This window comes from Aythya ferina (genome assembly GCF_964211825.1).
Source record: "Aythya ferina genome assembly, chromosome: 1".
Lineage (NCBI taxonomy): Eukaryota > Metazoa > Chordata > Aves > Anseriformes > Anatidae > Aythya > Aythya ferina.
Genome location: NC_140296.1, coordinates 56,242,687 through 56,257,731, shown reverse-complemented (window position 1 = coordinate 56,257,731; position 15,045 = coordinate 56,242,687). Strand labels below are relative to the sequence as shown.

Below are 15,045 nucleotides of genomic sequence, written 5' to 3'. Positions count from 1 at the left end.
GCTGTCCTCTAATTACTTTAGATTTCAGTATATAGCAACTATGCTGAGTGACAAGTCAATTTATTTGCATGCTGGAAAAGTTCATGTTCTAGGCACGTGTTTATATGATAACAGCTTCAAGCATATGCTTTTTATTTTTCCCAAATAGACATATGATGTTTTTCCTCGAGCCACATAAGTTTTCTGCTCGTATGCTGCAGTTAGCACACATTTTTCCATATTTATAGTGTTGTGGGTGTGAATCTGCTGTTCTTGAGAAAAGCTGGATTGGCAGCCCTGTCAGATGCTCCAGCCTGCCCTGCTACTCCCCTTCATCCTGACCTGAAGAAACCAGCTCCTGGGGAGAGAGAGCAGGTCCCTCTGGCTTCCTCACTGGAGGCTGCCCACAAACACTTTGAGCAGGTTCTTAGGGTGATAGGGACACTTCCTTGGAGGAACTTGTTGAAGTTCTGTAATTGTTTACCAATCTGTAAATTCTGTATATACAAAAGCATAATATTCAAGCTTTTTGTTGTTGTTGTTTTTGTTTTGTTTTGGCATGCTAAGAACGAAGATATTCCTCTAAAAACAATCTTGCATGGAGCTGAATTAGTCTTATAACATTCAGTATTGTACAGGAATCCTGAAAGAGTTTAATTTCCTTGTTTTATAGAAACTTTTTCATTTTACCAGAACATGAAAGAGAGAGAGAAAGAGAAAAAGAAAGGAAGAAGGAAATGAAAAAAGGAAAGAAGGACAGATGGAAAGAAAGAAGGACAGAAGGACAGAAGGACAGAAGGAAAGAAGGAAATAAAAAAATTGATTGTCTATTTCTCTGCTAAACTCCAGGTCCTTTTCACAGTGATCATAATCAAGCATTCAGTCATACCAGATTTAAAACCGTGGGGATTTTTGTAGAAGGCAAGCTGCCTCGCAGACATATGTAAAACCAAACCGCAACCTGGGGCTAGAATTTGATGGGGTGAGTCTTTGTAAAATTCAGCCTTCAGAAGATGCAGAAATACCTTCTGGAAATAAATGGCAATTGAGCGTTCTGTTCTTTACTAGACCTAAGCCCATGAGATTTTTAAAACTCAGTCCCTGCGATATGGAGTGTGGCCCTTGCCTTGGCAGCAGTTCAAATCAGTTGAAATAAACCTGGAGGTTTCATTTTGTCTGGCCTGCCCAGGAGACAACCCTCTAATCCATAAGGAGGCTGGATATAAAGAATGTAGGCATGCAGCAGCAGAGGTGCCTACGGGCAGCAAAGGGCAAGAAATCAGGATGGGTCAGCTGAGCAAACATCAAAGGCTCTCAAATAACAAACAGAAAAGCAAATATTCTCGAGCAAATGGGATATGCCCATAACACTATTGAGATTTCATAGAAACCGTTCTTTGAAAACAGTTCTGCTGAGGTGTCTCTATTTGTCTTTCCCATTCTGGAATATTGAATTAAGCCGGTCTGTTTGCTCTTAAAGTTCATCTGTTCTTGCAACTCGTTTCCCACCACAGCCTCCTGACATCGCAATTATCTCTTCAGCAGCTCCTGATAGTACCACAGATGTTTGTGTTGTCCATCTGGATACTTCCAACGCACCCCACCACGAGACTTGCTTAGCAAAATGCGTGCAGGTACAGAGGATAAAAGGTATTTATCCATACTGGGACTGCACAAGGTCTAGGAATTATTTAAAATCCACTTAAACCCTTGAAGGAAAGAAGGAATGTATTTAAGGATTATTATTTGATGGTATTAAAAAAAAAAAAAACGTATTTTAAAGACAAAAATCCCTGCATGATTTCCACTGCTACATCTCATTCATGCAGAAATAAGGATCGAGGATTACGATACCCATAAATTTCAATGCTCAAGCCCATAACTCTGGCTAAACCCAGAACTTTTTGCTGCTTCATTCTCCCACATAGCTTCCACCGTTCTTTGGAAGGAAGAAAATTGATATAATCTCCATGTGGTGCAATCATTGCTTAATGTAATTGGCCGGTCTTTCAGTAGGTCAGCGTCAGGCTGGCCGTATCTCCGGTGGGCTCCATATGGGGGCTGATCGTTTTGGCTGCACAAGGAGCTGCCCCGACGGCTGAATTAGTCACTTAATGCCTGGCATGGCTTGTGGGGGTGAATGAATTCTGCCGGACGATAAATCTCCTCTAACAGCTGTAGCAGAGAGGAGGTTGCCAAAATCTCACACTGCAGCCTGCGATTTCAGGCTAAGACACGGCAACTTTCTGGAAAGCGTGGTGGGACAATAAAAGATGTGCTAAATATACAGCTCCACGGAAGGCTAATAAAACATCGGAGATTTCTTTTGGCTGGTAGTGGGGCTCGGCTGCGCTTGGGAAGTTCCTGAAGTTCTTGCTTTGCACCTCCACCTCATCTTCTGCCCTTCCAGTCATTGCTCCCTTCAGTGGAAGGAAAACGTCCCCCCTGTGCAAACAGCAAGCGGGTCCTCCTGTGCACCTGCACCACTGCTTTACGTATGTGCTGCATATATACATGTATGTACATTATGTTTAAGGACCAAAATTGGTTGTTTTTCGCCACTAAGCCCACCAGCACCCCCAGCCCGGGCAGTCTCCTGCTGCTCACGGTATTTGCCCGCGCAGATCCGCATCCCGGGGCTCGCTTCTCCTTCCCCCCATCCCCGCTGCTTCTTCCGACGGACCCCCCCCGGGGGGGCTGCCCGACCTTTCCACGGCTGCCGTCGGGGCCGGGGTTTGGGGGACGAGCTGAAAACGAGCCCCCCAGCCCCTTTCTCCTGACCGGGTCGGTGAGAAGCATTGGAGACGGGGAGGTTCCCAAAGCCGTACGCCAAAATCGGGGGAACACCCGCGCCCCGACGGCCTCCCTGCTGCCGGCCGGGCCGCGCAAATCCCGCGCAGAGAGCGGCCCCGGGGCGCGCAGGGAGGGCGCATTTCGGGCCGGGAGCTGCAGAAACGAGCGGCGGAGCCCCGATTTTAGCCGGCTGCCAGCCCCACCTCGGCTTTTGGCCGCACGTCGGGGTGCGGGAGGAGGCGGTCGGGGAGCCCGGGGGGGGGCCGCTCGGATCGGGCATCATTTTTTTATTATTATCGGGGAGGTGAGGGGGGAGCTAAAAAAAAGCGAATCATCACTCGCTTTGCCTTTTCTCTCCCCTCTTGATTTTATTTTACATCCTTAAGGTTATCTTTTTTTCCCAAAGCCTGCATAACAAAGGCGGAGGATCGCGGGGCCGTGCGCCCCGTCCCACCGCCCGGCACAGCGCTGCGGGGACGGGGGGACGCGGGGCTGAGCGGAGAGGGCGAGGGATGAAAAGGGGCAGTGGGGGCTCGGCACCCTGCCCTCTCCCCCCCCCAAAAAAAAAAATAAAACAAAAACGGGGAGCCAGAAGGGCTGCGGGGAAGCCCAGGTGGGGTCACCGAAGCAGTAGGCAGGAGGTTACGGGCAAGCAGAGAGCTGAAATCTATCTTCACCCTGCTCAAAATAAAGGAGGGGAAATAACGAAGCGGTGGCAGGCAAGGAAGCCTCTAAAAGCCCGGCTTGCTGGGGAGAAATAACTTTAGGAACCTCTCCCCCCTGTAATTTTCCCCTCCGACTTGCACCCCAAAATTTGGAGAGGGGGAAGAAACCTGCCTGATCCTGCCGGGCACCTCCACAGTGCAGGCCTGCGCCTTTTCCTATAATTCCGGGATTCCCTTTTGCAAGCTATTAAACAGAATATTGAAAACATTTTCCTTCTGGTGCCTGTTCTAGCCTTGTAGCGCTGGCATTAAACAAATAGGAAAAGTGTGTAAAAGGGAGGCTACGGTTACAGCATCTTGGCCTGACATTCCCACATATAATTAAAAACATAGCCGCAATAATGCATAAATAAATAACAGCAAACAGAAGGATCCGTTCCCGTTCCAGTCGAAATCAACTGTTTTGGCTCTGTCACCGGATCATTTTATTGAGGCAATCTACGCTGTTCCGTCCTAATTTTATTTTATTTTATTTTAGCAGGAGGGACGGCGGGGAAAGAAACGATACTTTTTTTTTTTTTTTTTTTTCTTTTAAGTCCGTGTTTAGTTTTAATTTTCCTGTATTTTAAAATAAACACGTTGGCTGGGGCGTGTTTGATCTCCGCGAGAAGGAAGTCTATATTGTAAAGGAATGTGCAGCAGTTTGGTATGAAAATGGGGTTGTGACTCACAGCTGCAGGCAGGAAAAAAAAAAATGGGGAAAAAAAAAAAAAAAAAGGTGTTGTGGTGTCAGCCAGAGGTGTTCGGTCTAATAACTCAAGCTGTAAACTGTATCCTCTAAAATTACTTACGTAGTAAATCACTCAGGGGTTAAAAAATAGACTGGAAAGCGTCAGGGAGAGAGAGAGAGAGAGAGAGGAAAAAAAAAAAAAAATCTTTTCACGAAAATTATTGGTAATGACGGGAATTAGGGACTTTAGCATCTCCCTCATTTTCCTGCTAATTGCCCCCGCGCAGCCGACGGTGCTCAGCCCGGCTCTGGCCGCTCGGCAGCGAAAACTCGCACTTGTATTTGGGGACGGCTCTTTCCCTGCCCTCTCGCTCACATTTAGGGCTGGCCTAAATTGTTGGGGGGGGGCAGCAATTTCGGGGAGCAGCCCGGCCAGCGATGCACGAGTGGCAGCGTACCGAAAAGCACCCCAAAACAGCTTTTTTCGCCCCGTTCCCCGTGCTGCTCCTCCCGGGCGGCTGGAGAGCCTTGGCAGTGCCTCTCCCGGCGAGACAACGGCGTTTTCCCGTCCCTCCATCCCCACCCTGGGGGCACCTGGGCTGGGAGCGGCTGGGGAAAACGGGGGGACCCCGTGCGGAGCCGGGAAAGCGGGGACCCCCCCGCGGCCGGCGGGGGAGCGGGGCGGCCGGGCGGCGGCTGCGGGGCTGCTCTGCGGAGGAATGAAGCGAGCAGCGAGGCAGAAAGCCGAAAGGTGGAGCCCCGGTGGAGCCCCCTTTGCCCCCCCCCCCCAAAAAAAAAAAATTCCCCACGCGTTTTTCCCACGCGGGGTCCGGCGGCTGCTGCCCCCCGGGTGCGGGAGCGCGCCCGGTGCGAGGGGAAGGGAGATGCTGCGGAGGTTTCCGACGGCCATCGGGGGGGGAAAAAAAAAAAAAAAAAAAGAAAAAAGAGGAGAGAAACGGCACCGAGAGACGAGGAAGGGAAGGGAGCTAAAGCGAATAAAACAAAAGAAAACCAAAGGGGCAAAATTTGCCCCACGGAGGGTGGAAATCGGGAGCCACCAACAATTAAACCCCGGAACCTGCGTTCATTAGCATTCAGGAGCCGGGATCGAGCTTTTATGTTTATCTTTCTCGGCGGATCAATATTGTAGCAGCATGTGCCGGCAGCGAGCAGAAATCTGGCCACCGCATGTGGCTGACCTTTCCCTCTCTCCCTACAGGTCAGCTCGTCTCCATCAAACCGGGGCAGCTCGTCCCCACGCCTCGCAGCACCCAGTGCCGCCGCAGCCACGGCGCTCATTAAAACCGCTGTTTAATCTAGGGGCTGGCACCGGGAATCAAAGGAGAAGGGGCTGTTTGCCCACACGGAGGAATTAGTGCTCCAGCAAAGAAAAAAAAAAAAAAAAAAAGGAAAAAAGGAAAAAAAAAAAGTTGGAATGAAAATTGCTCTTTTTTCTTTTTCTTTTTCTTTTTCTTTTTCTTTTTCTTTTTCTTTTTCTTTTTCTTTTTCTTTTTCTTTTTCTTTTTCTTTTTCTTTTTCTTTTTCTTTTTCTTTTTCTTTTTCTTTTTCTTTTTCTTTTTCTTTTTCTTTTTCTTTTTCTTTTTCTTTTTCTTTTTCTTTTTCTTTTTCTTTTTCTTTTTCTTTTTCTTTTTCTTTTTCTTTTTCCTTTTCCCTTTCCTTTTCCTTTTCCCTTTCCTTTTCCTTTTCCTTTTTTTCCTTTTCCTTTTCCTTTTTTCTTTTCCTCTTCCTTTTTCTTTCTTCTTCTTCTTCTTCTTCTTCTTCTTCTTCTTCTTCTTCTTCTTCTTCTCTTCTTCTTTTTTTCTTTTTCTCTTTCTCTCTTTTTCTTCCTTTTCCTTTTTCTCTTCCTTTTTCTCTTCCTTTTTCTCTTCCTTTTTCTGTTCCCTTTTCTCTTCCTTTTCCTTTTCCTATTTCCTTTTCCTTTTCCTTTTCCTTTTCCTTTCCCTTTCCCTTTCCCTTTCCCTTTCCCTTTCCCTTTCCCTTTCCCTTTCCCTTTCCCTTTTCCTTTCTCTCCTTCATTTTCTTTTCCTTTTTTTCCCCTCTTCCTTTTTTTCCTATTTCCCCGCCTCATACCGACACCCGCCCCAAACCCTCACACGCCCAGACCCAATCTCCAGCAGGGGCTCCACCGTCGGGACAGCTCCGTCCCACCCGGGACCCTCGGGGTGCCTCTATCGCCTCCCGGGACCCTCTTTCCCCCCTCCCCACATCGGTCCCGCAGCCGATTAGTTGCCTTTTAACCCCAAAAACCCATCCTGCCCCTCCGGGGCGCCGCGGCTGGCTGCCTCCCGTGGGAGCCCCCGAGATTTCCCCCCGAGGGCGTTCCTAAAAATCGAGTGGGGCCGTGGCCCGGGGAAGGGGAGAGGGACGCGGGGAACCTGCTCTTGTTTACTGCCCCGCGAGGAAATCGCATCGCCGGGACGTTTTGTGCCGCGCTTCCTCTCTCCTCGGGACAACGGCGCAGCAGCGACTTTGAAGTATTATTAAATAAAGACGTGAAACCCCTGGCTAAGGTTTTCTCCCCCCACACACACCCCTCCCGTTCTCCTTCTTTCTTTTTTTTTTTTTTTTTCTTTTTCCCCTCCTGGCCCCCTCCCGGTGTTAAACCCCGCAGCCCGAGCGGGGCCAAGAAGAAGGGGGGAAGCCCCGAGCCCTAGGGAGGAATTGCAGCTCCGGAGGGAGGGGGCACCGCGCCCCGCAGGGTGGGACAATGGCTTTTGCCTGCTCTGCTGGTAAAGTGAGGCTCCTTCCCCGGCCGTCTGGCTCGTGGAGAAAAAAAATAAATAAATAAAAAAAAGGGGGGAAAAAATAAAGAAAGAAAGAAAAGAAAAAAAGCGAGCCACGAGATTAAAACCCTACCAAAGAAACCCCAAACCAACCGTGCCCGGAGATGAGAAATCTACGTACCTCGCAGTGCCTGCGTGCACGTGTGGCCGGGGAGAGGTTTGGGTTAGCTTGTTATGTCTTCATATAGGGCAGGAAACGTGTACGACTTTCTGAAAACAAAGGGGAAACTTAAAAGGCTGTCAGGGGTTTGGGGAGGTCGGTGCGGAGCGGGGCAGGGACGGGGATGGGGACAGGGACAGGGACGGGGACAGAAGGGACAAGGACAGAAGGGACAGGGACAGGGACACAAGAGACAGGGAAAGGGACAGGGACAGGGAAAGGGACCGGGATAAGGACAGGGATAGGGACAGGGACAGGAATAGGGGCTGCCTCAGGGCTCGGCTGCTGCTCGGCGCTGGGCTCCGGGCGGGAGCAGCCGGGATTTCTTTGAATTCACTTTTATTTTATTGCATTTCGGCTTGGGCCGTGCTGCTGCGGGCTGGTCCGGCGCTGGGTTTCGGCTCTTTATGCCGCCCAGACAAAGGCAGCAGGGCAGCGGGAGCAGGTGAAGGGGGAGGCTCGGTGGGGAAGGGGGCGGCGGGGCAGGTACAGGCGGCTGAGCCCCGGGGCAGAGCCTGGCAAACCGAGCCTGGCTTATTTTGTTTTCTTTTATTTATTTTATTTTATGTTTTTGGGGGGTGGGAGGTTTGGGACAGCGATTCCCTGGAAAAATCGCTGAGGCTCTTCGGGGGGTCTCCGGGCAGAGCGAGGAGCGAATTTTACGATTCGTAATAACGCCACTAATAAAAATCGGGATGGAAAAGCTCGGATCCATCCCGATGGGCGCCGAGAAGCGAAGAGAACCGGGCTCTCCGTTTGTTTGTTTTTTTTTTTTTAGGGTGGGGGGTCCCCGCTGGCAGGGTGGGGACGGGCCCCCCGCTGCCGGCCGTCGGGGCAGCGCCGTCGGGGCGAGCGCTCCGCCGCCCGCTGCGGCTCTGCGGGGGATTTTTGGGGGGCGTGGGGGGCCGCAGAGGGAACCCCAACCCCCCGGCCTCCCTCCAGGTTTGTCCCCGCGTTGCCTTCGGGGCCGGGGCGGAGAGGTTTGGAGAGCTCGGTGCGAGAGACAAAGGGAAACGGGGAGAGGGGGAGGAAAGCGGGGTGGGGTGGAGGGGAACGGGGAAAAAAAGGGGGGCAGGAGGGGAGCAGGAGAGGGACTGCGGGGCCGCCCTGAGGTCCCTGAGGCCGGGCCACCCGCGCACAGGGCTGCGAGGCGGGTCGGGGCCGCCCCCCCAGCCCCCAGCCCCGGCACCCGATGAATTACGGCTCGCCCGTAAGCGTGGCAGGGCCGGGCCCGGGGTCAGCGCCCGGGGGAGGCGGGCTGGAGGCGCCGAGGCCAAGTTCAAGTTCAGGGCCAGCCCGGACGAGGACGAGGAGGGAGGGAGGGGGCCGGGGAGGAAGGGGGGGCTGCTGGCGGCCACGGCAAGCCGCGGCCCCTGTGGTTTGGCTGGGGGGTGGGGGGCCGCCTGCTCGGTGTCCCCCCCTGCTATCATCCGGGGGTGACCCCCCAGGCTCCCCAAAATGCCCAGCCCCGGCTCGGGGAGGCAGCAGGGGCAGCCCGGCTGGGCGCAGGGCTCCGAGGAGTTTGGCTCCGGGAAGGCCGCGGGGAGAGGGGCAGAGCCCGACGGGGCGAGGACCGGGCAGGTGCCCCCCGGGCCGGGCTCGGGACGGGATTTTGGGCAGCCCCCGGCCTTACAGAGGGACCCCCGCCCGATTTTTCGGCCGAGGTGACGCCGCGGGGCCGGCGGCAGGACAAAGAGGGATGCTCGCAGCCGCCTTTCCCACGGAGCTCTCCAAGGGGCAGGCGGCATATGCCGGGGATTTTAATTTTTTTTTTATTATTATTATCGTGATTTTTTGTTGTTGTTGTTGCTTAATATTATTACGGACCGTAAATTAGATTTTAACAGCCGTTTGGTTACTCGCGGAGCCCGCGTGATGCGCGGGGATGGCCGCGCTGGGAGGGGCGCGGCTGCAGAGGATGCTCCGGCCCCGGCCTGAACTTGGCTGGCAGCACCGGCATGGGGGGGGGCTTCCCTCCCCTTGCCTTGATTTTAGGTGTTGCCCCCCGCCCCAGAAGCGAGCAGGGACCCTTGCAGCCCCCGCTGCCCACCTGCCTTCCCCCCCAGAGGCTCTGGACACCCCTCCTGCCACTTGAACGCGGGGGACAGGGGCCCAAATCCACGACCACAGCCGGGCCGGGGGGGTTTTGAGCGGGGGGGGGGGCGATGCGGTCGGCTGCCCCTGAGAGCCGGGGGTCTCCTCTCTCCGCACACCCCTTCGCTGCGAGCCGTGCAGCCACCGCAGGGCGCTCGGGCTCCGGCTCACGGCGCTGCCTCTTCCCCGGGGCGCATTTCGGAGGCCGGGGCCTGTTCCACGGGGGCCCGGCTGCTGCCAGGCTCAGCCACGGCGGGGGTCGGGGGGATGTATTTTTTTTTTGGGGGGGGGCCCGGCCCTGATGGTTCCTGTACGGGAGACGTGGGGACCCCGGCCCGCACCCCTGGAAGAGCCTCGCTGCCGGCCCTCGCTGGATGCATCTGAGCTGCTCCCTGGTTTAAAAAAAAAAAATAGAAAAAAAAAAAAAAAGGAATAAAGAAAAGAGAAAGGCTCGGAGGGAAATCCGAGCTCTCGGACGCTGTCGCTTTCTCCTCTTCGGAAAATGTGGGGAGGCGCCGAGGGGCTCGGCAGCGCCTTCGGGCGCAGCTCCCTCTCCGTCCCCTCCTCGGGAACCGTGCCCCGGCCGGGCACGCACGGGGAAAATCCTCTTAAGGCTTCGGCAGGCAGAAAACGGAGGAAACGGGTCCCTTTCCACGTCGAGCTCTTCCCCGGAGGTCCTTCCTCGCGAGCAGTTTGGGAGGATGCGGAGCGTCCCCGTTTTCTCTCGGCACGCCGCTTCCCCAAACGCTGCCGCGCTCCTGGCTGCGGGAAAACCTCGTGTCCCAGCCACCGGCTGGCCTTTAGGAAACATTTGGTGGTGCATCCGTCACTGCGACCCTCACACGCGTTGCAGCGGGTGTCAAAGAGCCCTTGGCGGAAAAAGAAAGCAGCCCGTGCAGTTTCAACACGTTTTTATTATATTTCTGTATGCATTACTCTCAAAACATATCACAAGAAATGATGAAACCACTTAAACCTTCAAATAAAAAAATCTGAAACAGTTTATGCTCACAATTGTACATATTTATAGTTAAGAAACATTCTTTATAAATACTGTTTCCTCTGTAGCAAGTTAATACCATAATTTAATTACAAATGGATAAATATGGTAACAGGTATTTACAGGAGGAAGGGTGTTATTACGGAAAAGCTAACGGCACGACGTTTATTTCTCCTCACAATCTTCCGAACAGGAACTAACAAATCGAACTTGCAAAAGCACTAAAACATCACATGTAAACCCAGCTAACAGAAAAATACATTCACAAGCGTTGTTGGTCGTGTGTGTGTGTGTGTGTGTGTGTGTGGGTAACAGAATGGAGACTTTGGCACGGTATTTCTTCCCCAGTCTATAGTCGAAACGCAGTTTACAATCAAGTTGCCTCTTAAAAAGGAACACGATATTCAAGATATCACAATTACAAAAGAAACCTTTTTTTTTTTTCTCTCTTCCACGTTACTTTTTTTTTTTTTTTTTTTTTAACGGGTGAATTAAAAAAAAAATAATGAGGAGAAGGGAAGGCGGGGAGGAAGAAAAGAAAAATAAAAAGTCCATCACTTTTTCGGGCGCGGAGGGAGAGAGGGAGGGAGAAAAAAAAAAAAAAAAAAAAAAAAAGAGAGAGAGAAAAAAGGAAAAAATCCAAAATAAAAAATAAGAAGGGGACCAATCCGCGGGGTTACAAACGGGACGGGCTTCTATACACCGAGAATCCGGGAAATCTCCGCTCCCCGCTGGCCGGGGCCGGCCGCTCCGCACAGTCCGGGGCTGCTCCGGGCGGGGAGGCGCGGGGCCGGAGGGGCTGCAGTCTCTCATCTTTTGTCCTTGCTCTGCAGGGAGAGTTTCTTTTCCGCCGCCTCGAGAAGCTTTTTGCTGGGTGGGTGCGTTTTGTGTTTGTGGTGGTGTTGGTTTTTTGTTTTTTGTTGTTGTTTTTTTTTTTCCTCTCTCTTTTTCTCCTTTCCATTCCTCTCCGTCTTTGCTTATTTTCGGCACGTACTTTTACGGATTTTTTTTTTCCTTTTTCATTTTTTTTTCCTTTTTTTTTTTTTTTCCTTTTTTTTTTTCTTTTTCTTTTTTCTTTTTGCTGGTTTAAAGCGTTCTCAAAGAGAAAACCCCCACGAAGAAAATTCCCTCCTTCTCCTCCTCCTCCTCCTCCTCGCCCCCGGGGCTGGAGAAAGAGGGGGCCGCGGCGGGGCCGTGCTGGGAGCAGTCCGGCGGGGTCGTTGGGGGGGGGGGGGGGGTTTGGGGAGGGGGGCACCTCAGACGTACCACTCGTTGAAGTTGGACGAGAGGCCGCTGTGGCCTCCGCCGCCGCTGCCTCCGCCGCCGCTGCCTCCTCCTCCGCCGCCGCCGCCCCGGTGCACGGCGGACACGGCCGCTGCCGCCGCCGCCGCCGCCGCCGCCGCCGCCGCCGCCGCCGGGGAGAGGTTGGTGGAGCTCTGCGGCTCGGCGCTGGGGGACACCAGCCCCGGGGGCGTGGAGGACTCGTAGCCGGAGCTGGCGGCCGGCGAGGACTCGGAGCCTTGCGGGGACGACTCGTGCACCTGGGGGGCAAAGGCAACACGGCCGGGTGGAGGGGGCACGGGGAGGCCGCGGCCGCCGCCTCCCCCCGGGCGCGCCCCCCGCCGCCGGCCCGGCCCCACGCCGCCCCCAACCTCCCGCCGCCCCGACGGGGCGCCCGGAGCGGGGCGAAAGCCGCCCCCCCGCCTCCCGCCGCCGGCTGCGGGGCCGGGTACCTTCATGTGCTTGCGCAGGGAGCTGGGGTGGGTGTAGGACTTGTCGCACATCTTGCACAGGTAGGGCTTGTCCGACGTGTGGACGTGCATGTGCTTCTTCCTGTCGCTGCTGTTGGCGAAGCGCCGGTCGCAGCCCTCGAACTCGCACTGGAAGGGCTTCTCCCCTGCAAGACAGCAGCCTGTCGGGCCGAGCCGGGCCGGGCCGAGCCAGGCCAAGCAGGGCCGAGCCGGGCCGGGCCCCGCATCCCCCTCCCCGCGCCCCGTCCAGCTCCAGGAGCGCCCAACGGGGAGACCCCCGCCGGCATCCCCAAAATGCGGCGAGACCCCTCGTAGAGGGTAAACCCTGAAGGCCGGCTTTAAGGCCGGGCAGAGCGCTCGGAGCCCAGCTCGCAGCCGCTGGGAAAAGCAAACCCCCGTGAAATACCGCGGGGGGGGGGTTTCCTGCGGGGCCCGCAGCCGGCTGCCGGGGCAATTTGGAGGTGCGAACCGCGCGTCCCCCCCCACACACACCTCCCTCCTCTCTTTCCGAGGGGGGGACGCCCGGTTTAGCATCCAATTCCATTAGCACCTAAAGCGCTTCCCCGAGACATCCGCCCAGACACAATGGGCTCCGGCGCGGGCATCCCGAGCAGAGCCAGTTCTCGATTTTTAAACCTTGTTAAAGCCTCGTCTCGCACCTAGCGCCGCGCTTAGCACCCGCCGAGACAATGGGCCCGCAGCTTTGCGCCCGCTCCGGGTAAATATTTGGAGGCCAAGTGGCGAAAATATTTGGCTCTCTCGGAGGAAATAAGTCTGGCACAAGCCGAGCCGGGAGGAGTAGTAAATGAATAATAGATGAGGCTGGGGAGGTGGGGGGGGGAACACGCCGGGATTTTGTTTTCCCTCCAGCTCCCGCGATTTTCCCCCAGGAAAGCCTCGGCGCCTCTCCCCGCGTTGTCCCCCCGGTTCCTGCCCAAGTTTCCGAGCCTCAGAGCTCCTGCTCCGTAATTTCACTCTTCCATAATTTCTCTGCCCCTTAATTTCACCAGCTCTCGCTGCCCCTTTCACTTCGAGTGAGACTCGGAAAACGCTTTTTAAAATTTTATTTTCATTTTATTTTATTTTATTTTTTTTTTTTTATTTTATTTTTTTTTCCCAGGGAGGCAATTTTATTGCCTTGCTCGCACCATTTAAATGTAATGCAAAGCACGCCCAGGCACGGACCTTTGGCCGCTTCCTACGAGCTTTCGGGCTTTTCCTGCGGCCCCGCTGCCGTTTTTCTCCCCCTCTCCCCGGCCGCACAGGCTCGGGGCAGCCGAGCTGAGTTACCGGCAAAGGCTCCGGGCACTGCCAAAGCAGCGGGTATTTGGGGTTTCGGGGGCTCGCAGCCGAGCGGCAGCGCAAAATGTAGCGCCCGCTGCGTTGGGCGCTGCTGGGCAAGGCTCCGCCGAGCCCGCTCCGCCACCGGCCGGCCTGCGGGCGCCTTTCCCGGAGCTCGGGGGAGGAAGAAACCCCGGCGACAGCGAGACCCGAGCTGTCCCCGGAGGCTCCGGCCGGGGCCACGAGTGCCACCGGAGCCCCGTCCCCGTCCCCGTCCCCCTCTCGCGCTCCGTCCCTCGCGATCTCGGCATGCCCGGCCGGGGAACGCGCGTTACCTGTGTGCGTCCTTTTGTGAATTTTGAGGTTTTCCGACCTGGCGAAAACTTTCCCGCAGCCGGGGAAGGGGCAGGGGAAGGGCTTCTCTCCCGTGTGCACTCGGATGTGATTGACCAGTTTGTATTTCGCTTTGAAGGGCTTGCCTTCGCGGGGACACTCCTCCCAGTAGCAGACGTGGTTGCTCTGCTCGGGGCCCCCAACGTGCTCCACCGAGACGTGGGTGACCAACTCGTGCATGGTGCTGAAAGTTTTATTGCAACTTTTTTTGGGGTTGTTCAGCTGCTCGGGGTCGATCCACTTGCAGATCAGCTCTTGCTTGATGCACTGCTGCCGCATGTAGCGGAAAAAGGCACCGGGGTGGTGGTGGTGGTGGGCTGCCATGTTCATGCCCATGTTCATATTCATGGGGCCGTACTGGTTGTGCAGCTGAGCCGCCGAGTAGGGGTCAGTCCTGGGGCTGGAGACCTGCCGGTACTGATCCGAGCGGGCGAACACCTCCCCGGGCAAGCCGAGCCGCATCTGCCCGTTGAGGACGTTCTGCGAGGCGTGGGGGCCGTGCTGCTCGTGGATGCCGGGGAACAGGAGGTGGCTCTGAGCGTCCGTGTGCGGGTGGTGCAGGCTGCCGGCCGCCGGCCCGAAGATGCCGTGCTGCCCGCCGGCCGCCGCCGACTCCCCGAAGCCCCGGCTGCGAAACAAGAAGTCCCGGGGGGAGTTGAAGGGAGCCCCGGAGTACGAACCGACGTGGGCGGCGTGGGGCCCCAGGGCTGCGGCGGGGTAAGCGGGAGCCTGCGACGTGAACGCCGAGCTCTGCCCGGGGGAGAGGTCGTGGGCGCCGGCGTTGAGCTTGAAGGCTCCCATGTGCGCCGCCGCCGCCGCCGAGTCCACGAAGCCGTTCTGCGCCGCCAGGCTCAGCTCCCGGTCCTGCATCTCGGCGGCCGAGTGGTGGTGGTGGTGGTGCCGGGCGAACGTGCCCACGCCGAGGGCCGGGAACTGCGGGCCGGCGTCCAGCAGCATGGTCCGCGCCGGGCACGGCCACGGGGAGCCGGGCACGGGCTCCGGCGGGGCTCCGGGGACCAGGGCGCCGGGGCCGGGGCCGCCCTCCCGGTGCGGGGCCGCTTCCCCCCGGCAGCCGCGGCGTCCCCCCCGCCTCCGCCTCCGCCTCCGCCCGCACCGGCCCCGCCGCCGCCGCCGCCGCTGCCGCCGCCGCCGCCGGAGCCGGAGCCGGAGCCGGGCAGCGCAGAGTCCAAAGGCGAGCGGAGCCCAAAGTGTATTAAAGGAGCTGAGGCGGGGGCGGGCAGGGGAGGGGAGGGACGGCGGCGGGGACGAGGGGGGGGCCGGCCGAGCCCCGCCGCTCCCTGCAGCACGCGCGCGCGCGCACACGCGCGCACACGCCGCCTCCCCCCCCCCCCCTCCTTCCCCTTCCCCTCTTCTCCTTCCTCCTCCTCCTCCTCC

General features: G+C 56.3%; 1 protein-coding gene across 2 annotated transcripts; it reads right to left on the bottom strand.

The window, feature by feature from the left end:
• Window positions 1-11,311: 11,311 nt before the first annotated feature.
• On the bottom strand, window positions 11,312-14,638 carry ZIC2 (Zic family member 2). Of its 2 annotated transcripts, XM_084506913.1 has the most exons (3): window positions 13,593-14,627; window positions 11,959-12,122; window positions 11,312-11,766 (listed from the first exon to the last, which is right to left on the bottom strand). In XM_084506913.1, exons 1-3 carry the CDS (start codon window positions 14,605-14,607, stop codon window positions 11,482-11,484), a joined length of 1,464 nt encoding a protein of 487 aa, XP_084363039.1. In that variant the 5' UTR covers window positions 14,608-14,627; the 3' UTR covers window positions 11,312-11,481. The 2 variants fall into 2 exon arrangements, with proteins under 2 accessions (XP_084363039.1, XP_084363038.1); XM_084506912.1 differs by having other exon boundaries at window positions 11,312-12,122; window positions 13,593-14,638.
• Window positions 14,639-15,045: the final 407 nt, after the last annotated feature.